Source organism: Zymoseptoria tritici, chromosome 2 (assembly GCF_000219625.1).
Source record: "Zymoseptoria tritici IPO323 chromosome 2, whole genome shotgun sequence".
In the NCBI taxonomy this organism is placed as follows: domain Eukaryota; kingdom Fungi; phylum Ascomycota; class Dothideomycetes; order Mycosphaerellales; family Mycosphaerellaceae; genus Zymoseptoria; species Zymoseptoria tritici.
In genome coordinates, this window is record NC_018217.1 from 1,143,302 (window position 1) to 1,168,168 (window position 24,867).

At 49.0% G+C, this 24,867-nt stretch overlaps 7 protein-coding genes across 7 annotated transcripts; 2 read left to right on the forward strand and 5 right to left on the reverse strand.

The window, feature by feature from the left end:
• Positions 1-4,677: 4,677 nt before the first annotated feature.
• On the reverse strand, positions 4,678-5,976 carry MYCGRDRAFT_37042 (uncharacterized protein; the record flags this gene model as incomplete). The annotated part of the gene is made up of 1 exon (XM_003855614.1): positions 4,678-5,976. The coding sequence occupies one exon, from the start codon at positions 5,974-5,976 to the stop codon at positions 4,678-4,680; it is 1,299 nt and encodes a 432-aa protein (XP_003855662.1).
• A 1,477-nt stretch (positions 5,977-7,453) lies between these two features.
• MYCGRDRAFT_68073 (uncharacterized protein) lies at positions 7,454-10,688 on the reverse strand (the record flags this gene model as incomplete). Its single annotated transcript, XM_003855613.1, has 5 exons — positions 7,454-9,069; positions 9,122-9,308; positions 9,481-9,537; positions 9,592-10,357; positions 10,412-10,688. The coding sequence occupies 5 exons, from the start codon at positions 10,441-10,443 to the stop codon at positions 7,454-7,456; spliced, it is 2,658 nt and encodes an 885-aa protein (XP_003855661.1).
• Positions 10,689-11,177: 489 nt separating this feature from the next.
• MYCGRDRAFT_36494 (uncharacterized protein) lies at positions 11,178-11,769 on the reverse strand (the record flags this gene model as incomplete). Its single annotated transcript, XM_003855612.1, has 2 exons — positions 11,178-11,550; positions 11,606-11,769. The coding sequence occupies 2 exons, from the start codon at positions 11,767-11,769 to the stop codon at positions 11,178-11,180; spliced, it is 537 nt and encodes a 178-aa protein (XP_003855660.1).
• Positions 11,770-12,269: 500 nt separating this feature from the next.
• Positions 12,270-13,457, reverse strand: MYCGRDRAFT_103141 (GTP-binding protein; the record flags this gene model as incomplete). The annotated part of the gene is made up of 4 exons (XM_003855611.1): positions 12,270-12,719; positions 12,770-12,810; positions 12,869-13,202; positions 13,266-13,457. The coding sequence occupies 4 exons, from the start codon at positions 13,284-13,286 to the stop codon at positions 12,480-12,482; spliced, it is 636 nt and encodes a 211-aa protein (XP_003855659.1).
• Positions 13,458-13,848: 391 nt separating this feature from the next.
• MYCGRDRAFT_37615 (uncharacterized protein) lies at positions 13,849-15,239 on the forward strand (the record flags this gene model as incomplete). Its single annotated transcript, XM_003854804.1, has 2 exons — positions 13,849-14,057; positions 14,111-15,239. 2 exons carry the CDS (start codon positions 13,849-13,851, stop codon positions 15,237-15,239), a joined length of 1,338 nt encoding a protein of 445 aa, XP_003854852.1.
• Positions 15,240-15,509: 270 nt separating this feature from the next.
• On the forward strand, positions 15,510-16,247 carry MYCGRDRAFT_90590 (uncharacterized protein; the record flags this gene model as incomplete). The annotated part of the gene is made up of 1 exon (XM_003854805.1): positions 15,510-16,247. One exon carries the CDS (start codon positions 15,510-15,512, stop codon positions 16,245-16,247), a length of 738 nt encoding a protein of 245 aa, XP_003854853.1.
• A 6-nt stretch (positions 16,248-16,253) lies between these two features.
• Positions 16,254-17,856, reverse strand: MYCGRDRAFT_68078 (uncharacterized protein; the record flags this gene model as incomplete). Its single annotated transcript, XM_003855610.1, has 2 exons — positions 16,254-16,902; positions 16,948-17,856. The coding sequence occupies 2 exons, from the start codon at positions 17,810-17,812 to the stop codon at positions 16,307-16,309; spliced, it is 1,461 nt and encodes a 486-aa protein (XP_003855658.1).
• Positions 17,857-24,867: the final 7,011 nt, after the last annotated feature.

A 24,867-nucleotide genomic window follows, 5' to 3' on the forward strand; every position in this document is an offset into this window, starting at 1 on the left:
AGCGAGTGGAAGATATAGAATAAAATGCTCTTGTTATCCGGCTAGGGCTTCGACGAGGACACTAGTTGTCCGTATACTGAGCTAGAGGTTATAGAGTTATACTTCGCAGTCTACAAGGGGGCTAAGAAGTTTACTAAGAAGCTATTGTTTATAGCGTCTGAGCTGGATTAGTTGTTCCGCGATACAGCGGCAACCGGCGTGCACGCGGCTGGCGTTAGTAAGTCGAAGGCTAGTAATTCGATACTCGGAACGGACGTTAAGGTAGACGACGTAACTGCTCGCAAGAGGCGTACGACGGAGCTGGCTCGTAAGAAGAAGCGTGCGAGGGTCGATTCGGAAGGTGCGATGTATTATCTAGCTAATGTTCTGCGAGAAACGTTAGCAGCCCTAGCGCTACAACTCACGCTAGAGCAGTTAATGTTAAAGGCAGTGTTCTTACTAGATATGAAGCCGTGCGAAGGACTAAAGCCGCAGCAGCGAGTCCTCGTTTATTAGCGCATAAAGGAGATCGGAATGCTAGAGTATTAGTGCGACGTAGTAGATTCGGATTACAAGGAGGCGTTCGTGTTCTAAGCGGTAGATAAGTTAAAGGGCCAGTACGACTTTAAGAGGGCTAGCAGGGCTGCTAGTAGTAGTGGTGTTGTTAGTAGAAGAAGGTCGTCGAGCGGTGCGGAAGAAGGAAGTAAGGACGGTAAGGTCGATAATAAGTCAGCTTAATTCGAGAAAACCGCACGCGCGTCTTAGCGGGAAAAGAGAAGCAGAAGTTGTGAAGATTGTCCGTTGAAATTTATAGTATAGCCCTACTTTATAGCAATTCACACTAAAAAACACCCCTTTTTTAGCACTCTTCCGAAGAGTAATAGACAGCTACTACAACACCCTCCTATTCCTTAAATTGACTAAATTTCCCCCTTAATTTCCGACTTCTTAAACTAACCTCGTCGATTAACGACTGTTTAATTAACACTATCTACTACCTCTTCGACCAGATACTCCTTATACGACGCCTACATATCCCTCGCTAACTAATCCCTTATTATAATTATCGTTGTCCTCGGAGCTATATCCTCCTCGCGCTGCGCTACCTCGTCGTCGAACGGCCGGCAGTTCGTGTTATCTTCCACTAGCTGCACCGGCGGTGCGCGACCGAATCCTATTAACACGTTGTACACAGCGACACAGGCATACACTAGCTGCACTTACGTAGCTATACCGAACAGCGGACTAGTCTCGAAGATGCGGAAGCGCTTCTTTAACACACCGAACGCTCGCTCTACGACGTTCCTTATCGACGAGTAGCGCAGATTAAAGAGCTCCTTAGGATTCTTAGGCTTTATGTTAGCTAGGTACTGCTCTCTTAGGTAATACCGCACACTACGGTAAGGCACTATAGTAATCTCGCTGTTCGAGTATCTAGCATCTGCGAGATAATAACAGCCGTCCGGTGCGCTAAAGCCGTATAAGGAGCGTGCGTTATTAAGCATACGACCGTCGTGAGCAGAGCCTTCCTATCTAGCTAATATGAACGTAAACTGCATAGTTATGTCTACTACCGCTAACACGTTCTATGTAAGGGTGCCCTTCCGGTTTCTAAAGGGCGCTTGTTCACCCTTTACGTGTGCGAAGACATAAGAGCTATCTAGCGCTCTAACGCAGTCGTCAAACTATAGCGAATACTTGTATCCCTTTGCATAAACATGCTAACAATCCTCTACCCTCGCAGGCTTTACCACCTCTTTATACATACGGCACACCGCGTCTAGCACCTGATAGAAGATCGGTCTAATAGTCGATAGTGAATGCTAGAAGTCCTTAGCAATGTCGCAATACCGGTCGTTGTAAGTAACTACATAAAGGAAGATTAACAACCTCTAAGGCTTGCTAATTAGCCCTCTGCGGACTCCCTGTAGATAAGGATGCACTAGCTTGTATATAGCTTCGAAGGCTCTCGGTTTACAGCGCGTGTATCGATACAAGCGTGTGTAATTGCGAAGGATGTCGAAGGTGAATCGCTCACCACGCGCTGTGTCTGTATACACCGTCCGGACACTACTAGGCATGCGATAACTATACTCTTCTAGCATGCTTACAGCTACGGTAGTAAGCACTATTATATTGCGGTAGTAGCAACTAACACGCTAATGCTCTAAGGATATAGACAACTCTATAGTAGTAGTAGTAGTAGTAATTACAACGATACATGCGCAAGGAGCTGAACACGCAACACACTAACAACGCGCCGGCACTATGAACGCGAGGACTCACACCACCGCTTAACCGAACAACACCGTAGATCGACATGACATTAAACTTCTACCATTATACACACCAATGTCGACAACATGGTCCGAGCGCTCAAGTCACGCCGCACCTTAACCGGACAGGTCCTAAGATGACGTTGAGTGAAAGAGAGACCTTGCCCTTCTTCTAGTAATGATGAGGATGATTGTTTTACTTCCTCTCCCTCGGTTGACTGCTACGTGCCTATGCAAATTATGTTCACATACCACTGGCCCGTACAATGTCCAAAGACCTCCCACAACCGACTGCCCAGCCCTTGTACAGCCCCTCGGCGGGCAAGTCCTCCGTACACTTCCGTTCGCGGCCGCCAACTCTCCTACTTTCCCCGCTTCCTCCCCGACATGCATATCATTCGGATCGCGGAGTGAGTGATACTTGGCATGTTTCCTGACCTCACTTGCTATTGTACAGTCTGCAGAAACGCTGTCGACGTTCTCTATACAGCAAGTCATCAAGGTCACATCATTACAGTCGGACCGTTTTTACAATGCTCCGAGACGGAGCTGGGATTATTCTATGGGCTGACCGCCGGTCCGCACTGGCCAAGCCTCAACGGAAATGGTGTCGGTTCGGTCTGTCATTCATTTGATCGATATGGACCCCACGCTGATAGCGAACATTGGACAATCAGGAGGCGGACATCCTCCCAAAGGTTCGTGCTCAGCCAAGTCGAAAGCTCATTGTTCCTCAGTGAATCATTGCTTCTGTGCCGTTTCCATTTCGAGAAAAAAAATCCGATGCGGTATCGGCAGCATTCTCTGAGAACTGATTTGTTCTACTGCTGCTGTTCTTCGAGAAAGACGACGGCTTGAGCGTGCTCTATTGACGAGCAGGTAAGCGACCACCTCCTGCATCCCGGTGACGACGAACGCACCGCGGATCTTGACACTCAGCACCTGCGGGACAGTTCTCGTAGAAGCAACCGCCTCGAGGGCAGTTGTTGCACGACGGCTGTCTGCCGTTGCATGTTCCCCACCAAGGGTACCATTCGTACCATTGCTGTCACGTTCGATCGGATCAGAGCTAGCAACCTCTCCTTCAACGCCTGCGGTATCCTCCTTCTGGATGTTCTCGGCGATCTTCTGATTGCCTTCGAAGTCGGCAGTCTCTGCTTCGATGCCACCGTTGTCCTCATCCTTGACGTTCTCGTCGGCCTGCTCTCTGACTTCGACCAAGTTCTGGCGCAAGATGTAACCAATGTCATGCAGCTCATGACACAAAGCGATACCGTCTTTGAGGTCGAAAGCGGCCGTGGCCAGCTTGTTGAAAAAGGCGCGCATCCTCTGCTTTGGGATGACTGGCAACTTGCGGAGCTCTTCAAGCTCAGTAGCGAGTTCTTGAACTGAATTTCTTGCTTCTGGTAGTGCTGTGCGCGCAGCGGTATTCAGACGGGTTTGCTGCCGGGCCACGACATCCGGCTGCTGTTCGGTCTCCATGGCTGCGTTTCGTTCTTGATGTGTCGGATGTGTCGAAGCAAAGGAAGTCGAAGCCAGAATCGAAATTCGGGGGATCCTCGTTTGCCTTGTTGTGCGTCCTACCTAGACGGGACTGGCCGTCAGAGACCGCTCAATCCGTCATGAGGCGTCCATGGACTGTTCTAGTCGTGCAGCGTTTGTCGTCTCGAGCGGCGAGTCGACATGATGAAGTGACGGCGATCAGGAGTCGTAGTCCTCACTTGGATACGGCGGTCTCGCTGGGAGGCAGGCATCGCTGTTGACGAAGACATGGCACAGTGAGAGTGATCGAACACGAAGACAGTGAGAGCCATGAATGTGACTGTTGTTGAATACTGACCTGCATAAGGTAAAGACAAGCCCTCCAAACGACCTGTATGGCATCTGCCGACCTTCATGTGCTATTCACTCTGCTGCTTTCTCACTCACACAATCGACTTAGTCTGTATGACAAGCACATGATACAATTCCAGATAACTCCTGCTGACTCTAGACATTCACCCTCACTCCTCTCCCCTAACTCCACGATAAGGAGCTCAACACGTAAACCTTTCTCAGACCGCTGTCCTCGGTCCATTGATGAAGTCCACTTTTCCCATTTCCCTTTGCAAAACATACAGAACCCCCCACAAAAGAAAAACAAAAGACATCGCAGAAGATTGGCTGAGATGAGGCGATAACACAAAGCCGGCCAGCCACCTTGCTCGTGCAACAATAAGAGGATGCTGCCAAGATGAGGGACATTCGGATATCGATGCCGTCATCCAACGGTGGGGCTCAGGGGAAGCAAACCCAAGGCAAAGCATGGGCGTAGAGGGCGGACAGACAAGCATGCATGTGCGGCAGCGTAGATTCGGAACAAAGCTGATGTCCGTGAAATGCTTGAAGACGCAAGTGCCGTGGTAGATGTTGTGGTGAAGATTCAGCGATAGCCGCCTCCGAAGCCACCGCGAGGGCCCGTGGGACGCTCAACGTACAGACGCTCGCCGCCATACTGACGCTCGCCTCCCATGTACCCGTTGCCGGCGCGGCTGAGTGGAGCTCCAAGAGGAGGGCCTGGACGAGTGGCGACGGCCGGATTGCAGCAAGCCATGGCGACGCGAGAGCCATACTTGGAGCCGCGGAGGGACACCATGTGCTTGCGAATGTGAGCGGACACGAGCTCACGGCGGGAAGGCTCGCCGTAGACGAGGATATACTGGATGAGGTAGTTGCCGAACTGATCGCCGGCAATATCGATGAGAGGCATGCGTGGGCGGTCTGGGCGAGCCTCGCACACACGGTCAAGGTAACGATCCAGGAACTCATTTCCGCCAATCTTCAGGCACTTCTCCACGACCTTGGAGGCAAATTGATCCAGACTGTACTCGGTAGCGTAGCGGATGACATGATCGACAGCGCGAGTGCGGTCAGGGATAGATCCATGCTCGCAGATGTGCTGAATGCACCAATTGCCGAACTGACCGTGGGCCACGACGTCGATACTGGCGAGGACTTCGTTGACGCACGGGCGCTTGTCCTCTTCCAGGCAGTTCTCGAAGATGTTCTGAACGACCAGACTGCCGGTCTCGCCCAGAGCGACTTCATGCCACATACCACGGAGAGCTTCGTTGACGAACTTCATGATCTGCGGTGGCGAATCGCTCCAGCGAAGCTCGAACAACTTCTGCCAGACATGGCAAGCGTAGCGGTGAATGACCGTCTCTGGAATACGGCGGAGGAGTTCATGCACCATTATAGCCTTGTACTCTTCCGGAACGCAGTCGAATGCCTTTTGCACGACGTGGCAACCGAATGCATCCATGCTGAGGTTGAGGGTGTTGCCACGGATGGCCTGGGCGATGAGGATGATCTGCTCGGGAGATCCATGCTCGAAGCAGCGCTGAACGAGAAAGTTGCCAAAGCGGTTGACCATGAGTGGGTATGCTTGCTCGATGATGGCTTGCACGATCTCGACTTTCTGCTCGGATGTAGCGAGTTTCAACTTTTGCTGCAAGAAGATGGACGCTTGTTGATCATTGTTGCACACAATCTTGTCAACGACGTACTTCCAGTTGCAGCTCATGTGGCGATCGAGAAGGCGGCGATAGTTGAGAGGCTCCGTGGTGCTCACAAAGGTAGGAGTCGCGCTTGCTTGCTGCAGACCATACTGACGACCAGTACCAAACTCAGAGGCAGTTGGTGAGAGCCTCGTACCGACAGGCGCGGGTTGACTGCTCATGGCACCGTTTGGCATGCCGTACGGTGCTTGGAATGAAAGCGGAGCGATCGATGGCGGAGCTTCGTAGGCTGAGGGATGCCCATATCCTGTCTGCGGGCGATTGAAGCTCGGCATGCTGTCGAACCTGAGAAATAGGTATGTCAGACGTGTGTTCGTAGTCGGTGAGATTGCAGTGTATACTCACGAGGTCTGCACAGAGGTGTTGAAGCTGCTGCGTTCAAACGAGTTGCCTGCGCTTCTACCGTATGTGCCGCGGGGAACTTGACCATTGGCGACAGGCAGCATGTTGTGGTTGGCGATGTTCGCAGCAAGATGCTGAGCGGTCGGGAATGGAGAGCCAATGGCTTCCTCCATGGTATGCTGTGCGAGGCGCGACTGAGTGAGCTGCAGGTCCATCTGAGCCATGCGTTCCTGGGCCACTTCAAGCTGCTTCTTGAGTTCTGCGACTTCACCACCTCCTGGACGACGGTCGCGACTGGCGTGGTCAGACGGCGGGGTGATGGCGTACGGATCGGTGGGCGAGGATGATGCGCTACGCTGCTCATTCTCCTGGAGGTCGCGCTTCTGGCGTGAAAGCAACTCCTGCTGCGCGTTGAGTTTCGCGAGGAGCTCGTTGACCGGAGTCTCCATGCTGCAGGGCTATCAAAGTCAGGACGTGAGGGCGCATGCGATGTGAAGTGTGTGAATACCTTGTGCACCAGGATCGGACGGCTGGCCGACATCGTGTTTGTTTGCGGCAGAGGCATCAGGCTGGTGGTGCGCTTCATGCCATGCTGTATTTCCGTCAGAGAGTGATGCGACCGAATTTCGATGGCGGGACGAACCTGATGGTGGGTGTTCTCGTCGTCGAAGATGCTGAACAGAGCTGAAGCCTTCTTGGTGGGTGGCGAGCCGGTCCACTCCATCTCTGCTGATGCAGTGGGTGGAGGTGCGGGTGAGATGCAGAGAATGGGCCGGTGAAGGTGGATGAGATGAAGATCGGATGAGATGACGGTAATGTCGCAGTCGCAATGAGATGGTGACTTCTTGCTGGATTGCGCGACGTGGTTGCCGAATGATGTTGCAGTGGGGATCGAAAAGGAAGATCGGTCGCTCAGGGCGGAAGTGACTTCGGGGATTGAAAGAACGTCGGCGAAGTTGCCGCTGTGAGAGGCCCGAGTTCCTGTTTCAGGCGCCACTCAAGCCCGAAGTGGAAGGAGCGAATCGTGGCGCAGTGAATTTTGAGGTGAAGTAAACGCACTTCACGTGCTACGAGAACACACACCCACACACGGAGCATACTGATGAAGAGAATAGCGATGAAGGAATGTACGTACCTTCACCTTACTGCGAGAACCTCAATGACACAATGAGACGAGAGAGAGAACAAACCTGGGCGATGCGCACAAAACCACTTGGACGACCATCCGACAGTGTTCATTGTGACAGTATGTCGAGTCTGTCCTTGCTATTCCTGCTCTTTAGGCAAGCAACATGTTTAGCTCTGTGCCTTCTGACCGAAGCCACGAGCACGCAGCCACTCGCGTACGTTCTCGAGATCCCTCTCCTTGTACCGAGCGTTGCCCTTGATAGTGTCACTCACAACGGCCAGACCCCTGTCGTAGCCGGTGTTGTCCTTGTCGGCGAAGAATTGAGCAATGTCCTTCTCCACTTCAGCGTCGGAGAACTTGAGTAAGCTGACGCGGAGGAATCTCTCCAACACAACCATGTTACCGCCCAGCTTCTCTCTAATCATCGGCCAGTTGGACTTGATGTACTCCCAAACGGCCGTGCGCACTTTTGAGTTGTTCGCAAGGGATCCGCCAACGCTGTGCAGATCTTGTATGGCGACATTTCCATCAAAGGCAAACTTCAGGTAGTCGGCAGCAAGCTCAGGGGTTTGCACTTGACCCAGAGACTGCAGGGTGATCTCTTTGCCGTCAACCGAGGTGGTGGTAAGGTACTCTTTCTGAATCGCTTTGTAGGCATCCTCGCCGCCACTCTTGACCGAGATCCTGTAGACCGGTCCCCGAAGCGACGGGTGGATTGCCTTGGCATCGCCGTGCACAAACTTCTCAAATTCCTTCTTCGCCTCAGCAACGACAGCCTCATGACCGGCGAGTCCAGCAGAAGAGATGAGGAGAGCACGAAGCTGCCCAGTCAAGTAGTCATCCGTTGGGCGGAATTGCCAGCCGATCTTGTCCGTGGCGAAAGTGACCAGCTTCAAGGTGTACTTTCGCAGAGCCTCCGACACCTCCGGGTCGGACGAGAAGGTGGACCGAATCTTGCCAAGACTGGAGAGCACTTCCGACCAGACCAGATAATTCTTCTCGATCTCGAAGCCTTGAAGGAAAGTGAGCACGGCCGCCGTGGTACCTTCACCTGCAACCGCAAGTGCCGCAGCGTCGCCGACAAGACCAATCTTGTCTTGTACCGAGAGCTTGTTGAGAACTTTGCTCAACGCTTCGAGCCTCTGAGGTGGCATGTTGGTTCTGTAGAACCCAGTTTGGTCTTTGTTCAGCTTGTAGACACTAGTGTCGATATCGCGAATAGTATCGGATTTTGTAGTCAAAGGCTCGCGCTGGGAAAGAGTGGCTTCGGGTCCGGTCTGCAGGCCAAGAGGAATCCACCAGGTCGTTTCGTCCTCCTCAGGCTTTACTTCACCCGCAGTGAGGAATCTGGATTGCTTAACGGTGATCTGACCAGGCTCCTCTGCAACGGTCACAACTGGGAAGCCGATTTTCCGGATCCATGGGTCCATAAAGGTCGTCACATCTTGGCCAGACGCTTTGGTCAGCGCGGACCAGAGGTCGCTGGTGGTGGCGTTGGCATACGTATGCGCCTTGAGATAGTCTGCAACTCCTTGCAGGAAAGTCTTCACACCGAGGTGGGCCGCAAGCATGCGAATCACTGAACTGCCCTTCAAGTAGCTGATGTGGTCGAAGATTTGATCGACTTCGAGAGCGTTCCGTACGGGCACTTCGATAGGGTGACTCGTCCGCAAGCTGTCAAGCTGGAACGCCATTTGCATGCCCTCGGTGCACCACTGGCCCCAAACGTCCCAGTCCGGGTGAAGATGATCGACTGCATACCAGCCAACCCATGTGGCGAAGCCTGGACGAGTCAGCGAGGTTGTCGTGTTCATACACAGGAAGGAATACAGTACCTTCGTTGAGCCATAGCTCGTTCCACCAGTCCATCGTGACCAGATTACCGAACCATTGATGGGCAAGCTCGTGAGCAACGACGTACACAACACGATTGCGGTACTTTTGGTCTGACGCATACTCGTCAAAGAGGACAGCGGTCGTGCGGTAGGTGATCAAGCCCCAGTTCTCCATGGCGCCGTGAGACTAGGAAACAAAGGTCAGTCAGTGCGCGAGAGCACATTTGCAATGGGATAGGACGTATGATTGGCTAGAAGCCAGTCAGACTCGCTGTCACGAGGAGTGCAATGGTATTCGCAAGGCTTGGTTGCCGACTTGGATGGCAAACGTGGTGGCACGGACACTGCTGGAGACTTACGAATTCATGCACAGCCAACAGATCCACCTTCGGCAGAGGGTAGTCAATTTGGAAGATCTGTAACAACATTAGTGACTTCGAGCAGCAATGCCTCGACGATGATCGGCCCACCTCTGAGAAGTAGTCCACGACCTGATGAGCGCTCTCCAAGGCAAGCTGGCCCTGGGCTTTCAATCCCTTGGTTGTGTAGACACGGACGGGAAGGCTCTTTCCATTGTACTTCCGCCTGGTGAAGTCCTCAATATACTCAAAGTCGCCAAATGCCCATGCCAACAAGTATGTCGACATGACAGGAGTCCGGTCAAAGCTCACGACCTTGTATCCATCCTTGCTCTTCTTGGTCTCCTTCTCGGGCATGTTGCTGAGAGCGACCAGATCTTCAGGGATCTCCATCTCGAAGTCAAACGTCGCTTTGAGGTTGGGCTCGTCGAAGCAGGGGACTGCTCGCCTCGCATCGGAGCTCTCGAATTGTGTGGAGAACATGTAGTGGTTTTCGCCGTCTCTTGCAACTCCCTTCGATGCCTCCACGGTGGGCTTGTAAGCACTGCGATAGAATCCAGCCATATGGTTGTTCATTGTTCCTTCATATTTGATCGACAGCACAGCCTTTGAGAACGCCGGCAGTTCTTGATCGAAGGAGAAGGTGCAACGCTGGCTCTTCGCATCATGCGTGATGTTCGACGCCTGGATCGACGAAGAGTGTTTGCCCGAATCTGTAACGACCTCGGCGGAGTGGATCTTGAGCTCAAAGGTGTTCAAGGTGATGGTCTTGCTAGCTTTCTTCACGTCCAGATCGATGTCGACCTTGCCCTGGTATGTCCAGGGCTCGCCGGATTGCAAGTCGAAAAGGCTGATGGCATAGTTCGTAGGTTTGACACTGTTAAGATAGGAATGTCAGTGCAGTCTGTACGAGGAGAATGGCATTGCATACTCGTCAGGGAGGACATCGCGGTCTGAGGCCATGGCGACGAGCGTACTGGATGCACTGCTTGAGCAATGCCTGATTTGTGGTGTTTGTCTGAAGAGGGGAGCGGTGCTGGAGCGTTTTGTCGTTTCCAACAATGTTCCCTGACTAGACCAGCAGGGCAATGGAACAGTAGTAGGTCCGGCGATTCGGTGGTGTGTCCCAGAAAGGAAGCTGGTAGAGGTGGTCGAGTGCTTGCGAACCCCGCCAAACGTTGTCCGGCCTTGTGGTTGCAATTGCTTTACAAGCCGCAGCGAGCCGCGAATGCTGAACATCAATGCCGAACAGGACACGATCGAAGCATGGATTCCACAGATCGACCAGATGCTCGATGCAGGGACAGGAGCTGTGAGCTACGATAGGATTGCGAGCGAGGGAGGTGATTCTCAGGTACCGTAAAGGTTAAAGAAAGCACTCACGGCGGACTAAGCTCCGCTTTCATCCTTGGGTCGCTGGCCGACGGAGCCGTATCATGTTTGACATGGCGCTGGAACCAAGGACGGGTTGATAGAAGCAGAAAGTGCACTTTACAAGGAAAAGGAGAGGTGCACATAAAAGTTTGAGGAAGACGATCAGGAAGAGCACAAAGTTATATCGTATCCCGTATTAGTCATAGATTGTGTGTTCACGCTCCTTCAGGGTATCTCTCGATCGTTCCGCCTTGCCCAATGCCAGTGTCAAATGCTAGACGCCTTCTATGCTCTGGTTTCCGTCATCGTACTATGTCCATATCTTACAGCCGTATCGTTGCCCCAACACAAGGTATTCTGAATTGGAATTTCTCCAGTAATCCGCGCAGCCACTCAAACACGTTGCTTCCATTTGGTATGCTGGCGGCAACCATTCGCACAGGCTCGCCAGACACCGCATTGCTCTTTACACCACCCATTACCGAGCTGACCAGCGATCCACCTGTCCCGTTCAAAGCCGACAGTGCCAGGCTGGCAGTCTCCATAACGGCATCTGTGAGCGTCGCATTGCCGCTGAAGAGGAACGTCGCAGTCTCGTTGATCGAAGTCGAGGCATCGGTCCATCTTGGTTCGAACCAGTCCGCGGAGAAGTCGAGTAGGGAAATCACAACGCAGCAGAGGAGGAACGTGCAGTATCTAAGGCGGAGTGTCAGCGGAGATCTTTCGTGCTGACGTCGGGCCGAGGACTTACACGCAGGGTCGACTGAGCCAGAAGTGTCCGATAAGATATATCAATGTGTATAGAGGCGACGCGGTGCTGAGAAAGACCAGAAGAGACACCCAGGCTGAAACAGGTAGGTTAGTAATGCTCTCCACGAGGTCACGCCGGGTTGTCTTACATCTCAAGCAGAACATCTTGATCGTGGATCAAAAACACTGCGCAGGTTGCGGTTACTGCATGGTATAGAAGGTCCAGAGGAACGAGAGAATGGCGTCCGAGGATGTGGTCCAGTCAAAGATGTCGGCAACTGCTCGCGTGTGGTTACTCTCCAGATGACGGCGGATGGCGCTCGAAGTCGTGCCGGAGTAAGCTTGCGGGAAGTCCGCGAGCTTATCTGGCCTTCCCTTCACGCAGCCTAAGGTACTGCCCCTCGACCAAAGACTAAGTATACAGTAGAATATTCGGCAAGGGCCCACTTGCGAACAAAGAAGCTCTTCTCACTATAGTCTACTGGATAAGAAGCATTTTGGTTAAAACCGGCGCTCTTCATTTTCAACGGATGTTGAACAACTTATCCGTTGACGGAGCACGCCTATGGCTTGCACCGCTGCTTTGATAGACAGTCAGCTCGAGCTGACGTCCGACTTATCAAACTATTTCAACATGGCTTGCGGGCGGACGGCGATTCCAAATGCTCCAAGAACTGCAATATCATTGAAAGGTCGTATTAACGTCATTCCTCTCCTCTCAAGAGGCAGAAGCAATCGTACTACGAGCAGAGCCGCGTCTCGCATCAGCTGAATCGTCGCTGGCATGACCTCTACTCCAGACTCCTAGCCTCCCACATGCATGCTCCACCAAACGAAAGTCGTCCCATCTGTGCCAACCAAATTGGCTTCCGTTCTCAACAGCACTGTCCGCTCTTCTTGTCTGCCGGCATGTTCGATGGGCCTAGCGGAATGGCACTGCCTTGCCCTGGTCCCTGGCTTGGCTCTCCTTGGTCGAGTGCCTTGCTGCTGACGATGCGGTAGATCTCAGCCAATTCTTGCTGGAAGGCAAGCTCGACGTTGGAGGCGTCCAAGGCGGAGGTCTCGATGAAGGAGAGGCCGTTCTCGCTCGCGAATTGTTTGGCGTCGTCTGTGGACTGGGTCTACGTCAGCTGAATTCTTCTGCACGTGCGGAATATTGACGTACCACTGCGCGCAGATGACGAAGATCTGACTTGTTACCCACAACTGCTACTCGTCAGCTTCCTCGTTATCCTTGCTCGTACTTTTCACGCTCAAGACTCACGCATGATGACTATGTTTGTGTCCGCATGATCCCTCAGCTCTTTCAACCACCGTGTGACGTTCTCGTACGTCTGTTGCTTGGAGATATCGTAGACGAGTAGTGCACCCACAGCGCCCCGGTAGTAGGCAGAGGTGATGGCGCGGTAGCGCTCTTGGCCGGCGGTGTCCCAGATTTGCGCCTTGATCGTCTTGTTGTCCACTTGAATGCTGCGCGTCGCAAATTCGACGCCGATTGTGGACTTGCTGTCGAGGTTGAACTCATTCCGGGTGAATCGCGAGAGCAGGTTCGATTTTCCGACACCAGAGTCACCGATCAGCACCACCTTGAAAAGGAACTGTCGCCGAAACTCTTGTCAGTATATGCCCGCTCGTCGCATGAGCCGTCTCGGTGAACGTACATCGTATTCGTCGTTCGCCATTTTGTTATTCAGGCAGCGGTTGGGTGGAGGGGTATTCAGAGGAGGTGACACTCGCAGAAGTGTTGGGCGCGAATCGATGGGTTTGGGGGCCGATGCTGATGGTCTGCGAGACAGGCCGGGGTGGAGGTCGTGATGTCGTGATGTCGAGATGTCGAGATGTTGGTGTTTCAAGGAGAACGTGTGTTTGTGCCTGCCGTCTCCTGCATGTGGTCTCATCAAAGAACCGCCCGGGCAGGAACGACCTCCCCATTCAGGGTCTGCCAAGAGTCTCACGTGCATTCGTGTCAGTGACGAGATCGACGGGACATTCTTTGAACCTCAAGCAAAGACGGATTCATCAGACATTATCACATACAACTCGAGCTTACCACGCCGCGGTCAACCGAAGATATTCGAAGTTCGAGTCTGACTTGCAGAACGTCTGCGGGTTGGAAGACAAATATTCGAAGTTTTGGACATTTTGCATGCCTCAAACATGATATAGCACGGAAACAGCTCTCGATAGGCTCAGCCGACTCGGACGACAATCGCCCACAACGTGGCAAGACCAACGAGCCTCACAATGGCCGATTCGGACGGCGAATACGACGGTCATGGCTCAGACGACGAGATCGCCACGAATGGAGGCCGTGCTATGCCGTCAAGGTCCAAGGGCAGAGCACAGGCAAGTTGGGAGGCCGGAGCGACACGGGCTTGGGAGCTCAAAGAAGCGCCGGACGGAAGCATCGAGGGCGTGTTGGGAGGTATTGAAGAGGCCAGCAAACGAAAAAGGTACTTGATCTTTGCTAGCGATCCTTCAAGTAGATATACTGACTTCGCAACAGGCTCTTGAAAGATACGACTCCGCTCCAACGAGGTATCATTCGGCACACTATTCTGATGCTCGACCTCTCAGTCGCGATGCTCGAAAAAGACTTACGTCCGACACGCCATCTACTTACCATCACATACACCATCGCATTCATCCGTGAGTTCTTCGAGCAGAACCCAATCTCTCAGCTCGGAATATTGGGCATGCGAGAGGGCCTGGCAATTCGAGTAAGCGACATGTCAGGTAATCCGAACGACCATATTGCTGCCGTGCGAGCATTGCGTGGGACAGATCCCAAGGGCAATCCCTCGCTACAGAATGGTCTTGATATGGCCAGAGCAGCTCTATATCACACACCCTCTCATGGTACCCGCGAAGTGGTCATTATACTGGGAGCTTTGCTCACATCTGATCCGGGTGACATCCACGACACCATCAAAGCATGCATCAAGGATCGAATACGAGTCACCATCATAGGTCTAGCAGCACAGATGCACATCTGCGCTGAAATCTGCCGCAAGACCAATGCCGGTGACGACAATTGCTACAACGTAGCAGTCGACGAGGTCCATTTCCGTGAGCTGTTGATGGGAATCACGACGCCTCCTGTTGTTCGCTCCACGGATGCGGAAGCTCAAAAGCTCAATCAAGCCGCGCTGCTTATGATGGGGTTCCCATCTCGTATCGTGGAGGAGCATGCGACGCTGTGTGCTTGTCATGGTAACCTCACGCGAGGTGGGTACCTGTGCAGCAGATGCAAGGCCAAGGTTTGCAGTCTTCCAGCTACCTGTCCGACCTGCGATCTGACGCTAATCCTCTCCACCCATCTGGCGCGTTCATACCACCACCTGTTTCCGCTTCAGAACTGGGTTGAAGTATCGTGGCAGCGCGCTGCGGACAGGGGAAGTGAACAATGCTTCGGATGCCTGTCGCCATTTCCGCGAGTACATGGCGCCACGAATGGTGATGATGCAGACAAGACTTACTCGAAGAGAGCTGAGGGTGCTTCGGAGTCCAGCAGATACGAGTGTGAGAGCTGTCAGAACCACTTCTGTATCGACTGTGACTGCTTCAATCATGAGACCTCCCACAATTGTCCTGGTTGTACAAGCAGCACGCATTTGCCTGGTGCAGAGGGTTGATAGATTCGTTTAAAGAAATTCTTGGATTTTCCACGCCTGAAAAATGGTCAACGGATCACGACTGCCTTGGCTGTGCTCTACCTACCTGCCCTGTCTGGAGCGAGGAAACATCGAATACCTGCAACTTCAAAACAATCCTCACGCTCTCACGGCCAGACCATCGCTACCCCGGCATTACACTCGTATCTATACCGACTTCGAAGCTCCGGTAAATCGAAGCACTCCTCGCTGTGCGTACATCACTCATCTAAAGCAACACAACCACCCGAAATGGCTCCCACCGACAAAGTCACCCTCTTTTCGCTCTCGAAGGACATCCGACTCTCCATTTTCGAGCATCTCCTCGTTCCCGGATCTTTCGAGCTGGGATCTCCGGACGAATGTGGCAGACCACGCTGGACGCACATCATCCGTCCCGAATACGCAGAAACGCCGTCTGATGAGAGACACCTCTGCCACTCGCGAATCGCTCGAGGATGGCATGATGAGAAGGCTCAGTTGATCAGGCTGTTTGGATACAACGCGAAGTACTTGCAATACCAGCTGCGATCGGGACGTTCTCGCATGCCTGGCATCGGCCCTCACGATCCACGACTCCACGACCTCAATGATCCCATGTTGTCCGAACGAGGATTGCGCACAGTGAGACGATACGCGACATGCGCCTATGGAGCCTGCGATTGGAGATCGTCGACGACACTCACGCGTGATGCTTGCGCGAAGTTCTTCGCTCCCCTGCTCATCTGCAAGGCCCTCTACCTGGAATTGCGGACTCTGGTGTTCTCCGACAACGTGTTCTCGTTCCGCGCCCCGAAGGATCTTCTCAGGTTTATTTCTCGCTTGAGCAGCTGGCAGAGGGACGAGCTGAGGAGAGTGCAGATCTTGCATAGCAACATTGTCATACTTTTCAAGTCCATATCCAACGCGAGAGAAGACATGGAGCGGCGCGAGCGGCTGATGGGACGTACGAGCCTGCAAAGATACTCGACTGCGCAGACTTGGATCTGATAGAATTCTGGAATACAAGTCGTTCGCTTTGATAATGCCTCCAGCCGTGCCTCGCAAGCCTATAATTTGCTACGAACCCACATTTCAAGTTTCTCCAGTCCGGCAGCACCATCATACACGTCCCTCTCCACCGCTCTAGCATTCACATGGTGTGGCTTGAGCTGATCAACAGTCTCACATCCAAGCAATCGCATCGCCGTCTCTGTCTCTGCCTTCAAAATCTCCAATACTCTCTCAACGCCCGCTTTCCCACCCGCTGACAGTCCGAACAGCGGTGCTCTACCGAGCCCTACCCCTTTAGCACCCAGCGCAAGTGCCTTGACGATATCCGTGCCACGCTTGATCCCACCGTCAACCCACACCTCAACCTTACCCAGTACTTCAGGACAATACTTCCGTATCTCCAACAACGTGTGAATCGCCGGCGGCGCAGTATCCGCCGCTCTCCCACCATGATTCGACAGAATGATCCCCTTGATCTGCGGGGCATACAGACTGGCCAAGTACGCATCCTCGTGAGTCTGCAGTCCCTTCAGCACAATCGGTAAATGCGTGTGCTTGGCTAGCCAAGGCAGTGTACTCTTCCACGTCAAGTCCGGCGCTGTGCCCGCAAACAGTGCTTTACCCACCGCTCCATTCCCATCCATCGCTTTCTCTTCCGCGGAGTCCTTCGGTAACGAGCCCGCTGCTTTGACTGCACTTTTGACCGGAAGACTGGCACCCACACTCTTCGTCCCTCGCTCGTCGTGCTCCCTCTTGCCCGGCACTGGCGCATCAAGCGTCAAGCATATAAACTTGATCGCGGGAAGCTTGTGAATACGAGCCAGCATATCCTCGCTCTTCTTGCGGTCCGTTTGGACGTACAGTTGCCAGCCGAAGACTTGGTCTGATTGAGCACCGGCCACGATTTGTTCCGGCGTCTGCGAGGCGTTGTTGGAGATTATTTGCAGGGCACCGTAGGGCGTACAGGCTTGTCCAATTCCAGCTTCGCCATCCGGATGGCCTAGTCGTGCCATTGCTGCGGGAGAGACGAAGAATGGAACTTTGACTTTATTGCCGAGGAGGGTGGTGGATGTATCGCACTTGGTGCAGTCGACGAAGATTCGAGGTCGGAGGAGGATGTTTTGGTAGACAGTGTTGTTCAAGGTCTTTGACCGTAGGTCGTCGGCGGCGGAGTAGTAGTAGTTCCATGCTCGCTTGCTGAGTTTCTGTGTTGCTACTGTCTCAATGTCGTCCAAGTTCAGGCATTCCTCGATGGTCATTGTCTCTGCGTCTTGCTCTTGCTTTGTATTCTGTGGTGCTACCTCCGTCTGAGGTAGTGTGCTGGCATCGATCGATCCAAGCTTGGCCGACGCTGGGAGGCTCTGTTCGAGGGTTCCTGGAGGATGTACAGGGTCGTACTCTTCTGTGGCATCGCTTCCAGCCAGCTGGAGGATGATCTTGCTACCACCGGGGTGATCTGGAAGGAAAGAAGTCACATCATAGACATTGCCATAAAGGATCACCCAGCAGCTTTCTGTCGATCGGTGCTGCTGGACTTCCTGGTAGGTGATGGTCCTCGACATAGTCGTCTCTCTTTCTGGACAACAATGACAGGGGAATGGAGGGTGCAAGGATATATGCAGAAATGTACAATACCGCTGACGTGCGAGAGATGCTTTGTTGTAATGTGGGTCTATGCATGGGTCATAGTTATGGGTAACCGATGTCGGTCTACCAGCACATAAGTTACTTAAGAGGTAGATAGATCCTTTTTATTAATCTAATGGCTCATAATCTTTAACAGGTTATAAGCCCGGACAGCGTTTCCGCGGTTTTAATAGCTAAAATAGATTTTGTAACGATTATAAGCCTAACCGAGAGATCGAATACGAATGTTAATCGATAAACATTAAGTAGTATTATTACCTAGAGCCTTTTAAAACTTCTATATGCCCTCGTAGCTCGTCGCAGGACGTATACTAAACCTACGAGATGTTTCTTTATAGGAACTTGTCTACGCGACGTAAAATAATTACGGTATTTAACGGGACAATACTATTAAATTTAAGAACCTAATTTACGATTACGTAGTATAAAACGAGGACGAGGCGATAGACGATTAAAGCGATTAAAGCGATTAAAGCGACTACGAATAACTTAATACGATAATACTTTATACGAATACTAGTTACTCGGTAGGGACACGTTATAAAATTTTTAAACCTAATTTCGACTAAATTAATTAGACATTAACGACATAGGGTCTCTAATCTCTCTAATCCCGGGAAAAAACTCTTACCTATTATTAACTACGACCGACACGATAGCTAAACTACCGCCTAACGAGACTACTAAAGTACGTAAAAGACGCCTCTAATCTATGAGAGACTTAAGTTAAAAGTACCGGGACAAGAAGAAAGAATAAGAACGATAAGCTACTACTACCGCTAAACGAGCGCGAGAGAACTAACGACGACTTAAAGTATAGCGACAAACTACTCTTACTTAGAAGCAACAAAAGACTTTCTTATTACTTAAATATAGAGGAACTAAGGTCCTACGTTAATACTTTAACGTCGATATAACCGACAACGTAATTCTAGTAACTACTACTAAAGGGGTAAAAGGCGATAAGAATTCTATATACCTACTAAAAAATCTAAAATCTAAGCGCCGTACCGAGGCTATAATTACTTTAACTACCGATATACCTACACCGGCTAAGCTATTTACTATTAAACTAAAGACGAAGAAGCCTAAAGACAAAACAAAGAAACGTAAAAAGCGCGTATTAAAACGCGCTAAACGACTACCTTAGACTAAGGTAAACTCGGCCCTAGAGACAACTAGTAAAAATAACGACGAGAACGACAAAGGAGAAGAAGAGGACCTATACGGTACGACCTTAAGCGACGAGTCTAACACGTAAGACATTAAGGTTAAACTAACTTTACGTACGCCCTTACCGATTATTAACGAGACGACTCGACGTTTTAGCGCTACCCCGATTAACGACATTATCTATACGTCTATAATGCTACTAAAAAGGTAACCGGCGCGTACGAGCGTAAGTACGAGTAGGAGCGCTCCGAATACTTCCTCGCGAGCTATTATATCCTCTTCGTAGAAATACCGATAAGCGAAGTAAAAGGCGGCACTCGATTAGAAGAACTTTACCGTAGTAAAGAAGTTAAGGAACTCGGATAACTACACCGATTAGTATAACTTACTTAAAATTGTATACCTTTAAGTAGGTATCTCGGACTTCTTCCTAGGACTCGAAGCCGAGCTATAGCCTATTAAGAGCAATAATATTAATAATGTTAATAACTATATACTCGAATTAGCTAACTAGTAAGGGAAGAACGAGTCGCTACTCGGTTTTATCTTATCTACGTATAAGTAGTATATATAGGATAAAATTGTTTAGTATACGAAGGCCTATAATGCGCTATTAATTCTCGACATCGAATATATAAACACTAGAAGCAACATTGCGTAGGAGCGGTTTAATAACCTCCTTAATTATAACTTCGGACTCGCGAAAGATTTTCCTAAATTCCTTCGTAAATTTAATAAGAAACATAGCGATCTATATCGCTTACGAGGGGATATTAACTAGAGCGGCGAGAACATAAAGTGTTTCTTCTTCGAAAGATTACTAGGAGATTATTTCGCTAACTTCCTATAATTAACCGCATTAACCTTTATAATCGCTAGATATAGTAGACGAGGATCTAGTCGTAACCTAACGTTCGAAGAAATAGCCTCTCGCGCCGAGGATTACTAGACTAGCATCTCTCGAAACGATGCGACAAAGGATTTAATTAAGAGCCGCTTATTTGCTACCTATAATCCTATAAAGAGAAAATTCGACGGTTAAGGAGAACCCCGACTTAGTTAGCTTATCGGTAATCTAAACGCTAAGTATTAATAGAAAGGTTATAAGAAGCATAATTATACGAACGGTATATACTAGAAACAGAACAACGAAGAGTACTAGAAGATAAAGAAGTAGCGGATACTAGAGGGTACGTAGCGGGACAACAAGCCTAGGGCGACTAGCTTAAACTCGACCGGTGTTTACCCTTAACGACGCTCGTACTTAATATAGGGCGACCCTACCGACGAAGTACTAATAGGAACTAATATTAATACTAGCGTTAGAATAGCTACGAAATCGACCGGCAACTTTATAAAGAATATAGTAACATTTAGCGATAATAGTTAACTAGCGGACTTCCGACCTAAACAATCGACGATCTTCCTATTAAATTTATGCTCTATTTTTATTATATACTATAAGACGGTAAAAGAAGTTAAGCCTAATATTATACCGGTAAAGATTAAGGAATTTACGTTAAAAGAGGATAACTAGATTGTCGACATAGGTTCGGAGGAACATATCTATAATAATCTCGCCTACTTCGAGGACTATTAAGAACTCGCTAAACCTATTAAGATTATCGGCGCTAGTACTAGTTTTTAAATACTCGGTATTAGAAAGGTAACCCTAATAGTTACTTATCTAGGGGGAGTACAAAGGATAGTACTGTCGAAAGCGTACTACGTGCCTTAAATAGGGGTTAACTTACTATTAGTCGTACGACTAACTACCGAAGAAACCGGATTCTCTACGATTAAGGGATTATACGCTTTTACGTTCCTAAAGACTAGACAAGTTATCTGTACTAGTACGTAGCACGGGCATCTCTAGAAACTAGACGTCTTAATCGTACGCTCGTTTCTCTCTACCTAGGCTAATAGCTTACCGGACGATTACTTTACTTCCGCGTTCTTTAATACGAGGACCTTAAATCGATTACCTATTTATGTTTAGCATTAAAGGATAGGATACATAGGTATCTCTATTCTACAAGGTTACCTAGATCGGCTAGGTATTAACTATATTAATAGAGATTTTATCTATAAGTCCTACCGACGCATAAAAGCAAAATAAAGGTTCCCTAAGTTAGAGCCTATACGAGAAATAGAGCGATACGCGAAGATATATATAGACTTAGGAGGATACCTTCCGGACTCTCGTAGTAGAGAAAGATACTACCTTCTAATAGTCGATAATTTTACCCGATACTCCTAGATATATACGCTAAAATCGAAGTAAGCCGATAAAGTCTACCGATGTTATCGAGACTTCGAACGGCGAATAGCTACAAAAGGCTAGGTAATTAAGGCGATTCGCGCGGACGGTAGCTTAGAGTTTACCGATATTATAACTAATACTATACGAGCCTATAGGATCGAATTTACGATTTCCTCGCTATACGAACTATCGTAAAATAGAGTCGTCGAGCGTAAGTACTAAACGCTATAGAACATTATTTAGTATATAAAATAGGATAGCGCTCTTTAAAATAAGATATAGCCTAAATTACTAAAGGCTACGATATTTATTAATAATAGATCGCCGACCTCTTTATTAAAGAACATAAAAACGCTATACGAAGCGCTAACTAGTAATATACCGGAGATCGACTAGATTCGAAGAGTTAGCTATCGCGCGTACAAACTCGTTCTAAAGAGAAAATTCCCGAAGAAATACGATAAACGCGCACATTTACGAATACTAGTTAGTTTCGAGGGAACAAATCTCTTCCGCCTATAGGACCCTATTACTAGAAAAGTTAAGCGAGCGCGAGAAGTACTTTTCGATAAAGACGTACGACTTAACGCTACTACGCTTAAAATGCTAGTACAACTACTACCTCTCTCGGCAAACCTTAATACGCCTAACTACGCCGAAGATATTATTCCTAACATTACCGAGAACTACCCGCCTAGTTTCCCTAAATAGTAGGCTATACGGCTTAAGGGGGAGAAATATAGGCGTCTACTAAACGACATTCTATTTAATCCTATTTAGCCTATACTAACGCTAACTCCGAATAGACTAACGCTAATTTAAGTACTAACGAATCCTCGACTCCCCTCGATACGCGAATAGGTACTAATAGTTAACTTTATATATACCGGTACTCGGTCGGCGAACTTAGTATTAATTTTCTATATAGCAAAGCGAGGAGACGTAGATCTAGTCCTTAAAATTAAGATCGAGGACGAGAGCGACCCTATTATAATAGAACACTAACCGAGTAATAAAGAGGACGAATCCCTTACGACTATAGTATAACTATCGGAGAGCGACCCTATCGTACTAAAGACTATTTACGAGGCGAAGTTATCCCTACATTATTAACAATAGAATATAGTAGTCGACGAAGAGATAAAATCGCTAAAGGACAACGACACCTAGGAAATAGTCGATAAAGGTACGGTTACTATACTAATCCTATTAGGAAAATAGGTCTTTACCCTAAAACGAGGTATCGATAATACGATCGAAAGATTTAAGGTACGATAGGTCGTCCGCGGTTTCGAGCAACGCGAGGGAATTAACTTCTCCGAGACGTTCGCCGCGGTCGTTAAACTAATAAGCTACCGAATCCTATTCGTACTCGTAGCAAAGAATAGATAGCATGTCTATTAAATAGATATTAAAACAGCGTTCCTCTACGGCAAAATCGATGCGGAGATTTACGTTAAGCTACTACCTAGCTTCGAGATTAAGGGAAAAGTATATAAACTAAAGAAAGCGCTCTACGGACTAAAATAAGTACTAAGGATATAGTATTAAACATTAACGACTACTTTGCGAGAGTTAGGCTACGAACCCTACCTATATAATTATACGGTCTTTAAGAAGGGATTAATATTAATCCTCGCCTACGTCGATAACCTACTAATCGTAGGACCTAACCTTAAACAGATTAATTAATTAAAGGAAGACCTATTAAAACGCTTCTAAATAAAGGACATAGGAGAATATAAATTCTTCCTTAGAATTAGTATTAAACGGTTAGAGGGTAAGATTCGACTAACGTAAATAGCGCTCTTTAAGGCTATAATAGAGAAATTCGGACTCGTAGACGCTAACCCTACTATAACGCTATATGTCTCGAAGGATAGATAGGAGCCTACACCCGAAGGAGAAATCGCGATAGACGTATAACGTCTTAAATATTAATTAATAGTAGGATCCTTAATATATAGGATGCTAGGAACCCGACTAGACCTTACATTTAGCGTCTTAATAGCTAGTCGATACTACTCAAACCTATTAAAGAAACACTTCGAGTAGGTTAAACAGATCCTTTGATATATTCTCGGTACCCTAGATTACGGACTAGAATACGGAGGAGGTAACGATGTTCTTAGATTTAGCGACGTAGAATACGCTAGCGATAGATCTAATAGCAAATCTATCGGTAGCTACGTATTTACTATCGGTAGAACTATAGTTAGCTAGAGATATAAGAAACAAACGACTATTGCGCTATCGACGGCGGAAGCTAAGTATACCGTACTTTACTACGCTACTAAAGAAGCCGTATAGTTAAAGAATATACTAGATTTCCTCGGACACCTATAAGAGGTAATAAAATTAAAGGTCGACAACTAAAGTACTATTCGTATCGCGAACAACCCCAAAATGTACGAAAGGACTAAACATATCTATATTTAATTTTATTATACTCGTTAATTAGTTAATAAGAAACTTATCCGAATTAACTATGTCCCTAGACACTTTAATACCTCCGACATCTTTACTAAAGTACTAGATAAGAGGACTTTCGAATTTTATACGCGCGGACTCGGGATTACTAGTGTTAGAAGCACCTCGAGAGGGAATGTAGGCTTGCACCGAAAACAAATAGTTGTAGAATGTAACGAGTCGATTCGATAAGGAAGGGAATGGACAAGAGCGTCCCTCGAGGCTATGTACCCGCCCTTCGTGTTGCCAAATGCGTCCCTCCGCCTAGACTAGGCACCGGTCGTAGTCTAACGTCCGCTCGGGGGCTATCGTGCGCCTATAAGGTTCGTCCCTCTACAGGATGTCCTAGTCTAGGCTAGATAAGATAGCACCGGTAATCTGTAGTGCTAGGATAGTCTAGGTTAGGACAGGTAGGGGGCGTTATCGTAAGGGTGTCCTTATATTGCCCCCCTCCCCTCTCTGCAACTGACCTTAGTTGCGGTGGAAAATTTACAAGCTGTTAGCTACTAGATGTCCTAATCTAGAAGGATTTGCAGGTCCGTAGCGCCGCTATATTAATTTAATTCTTCTTCCAAACTTTCTCTCTTCTTTACTAACTACTAAAAAGTAAGTAATCTAGGGTAGTGCTAGTATAGTCTAGTTTAGGTCTAGCAAGGCTAACATTAGTGCAGATACACTATGTCTTCCGCCGCCGCGGCCCTCGTGCGCAACGATTACGCTAAAAAGGTCCGCAACGGGGCTTTTAACTACAATCTGTGCTTTAATTGCATTAAAGACGTTAAGCTAAACAAAGACTTAACTAAACTGTGCTAGTTAGCGCTAGAGAAGCCTATTAAGGGCATTACTGCTAAATGCGCCGGCTGTCTGGACGACAGAAATGCCGATTGCTTCTAGGTAGGATATTTCTAGACTGTTCTAGAGTCTTCTAGATCTAGGCTAACCCTAAATAGCTCCCTCTGGCCTATAAGGACGAGTAGGACACTATTAATGCCTAGATTTAAGCAGAGTACGCCAATCTGGTAGTAAACGCGGACAATAGGAAGAAGTTAAGGAGCAAGGTGCTCC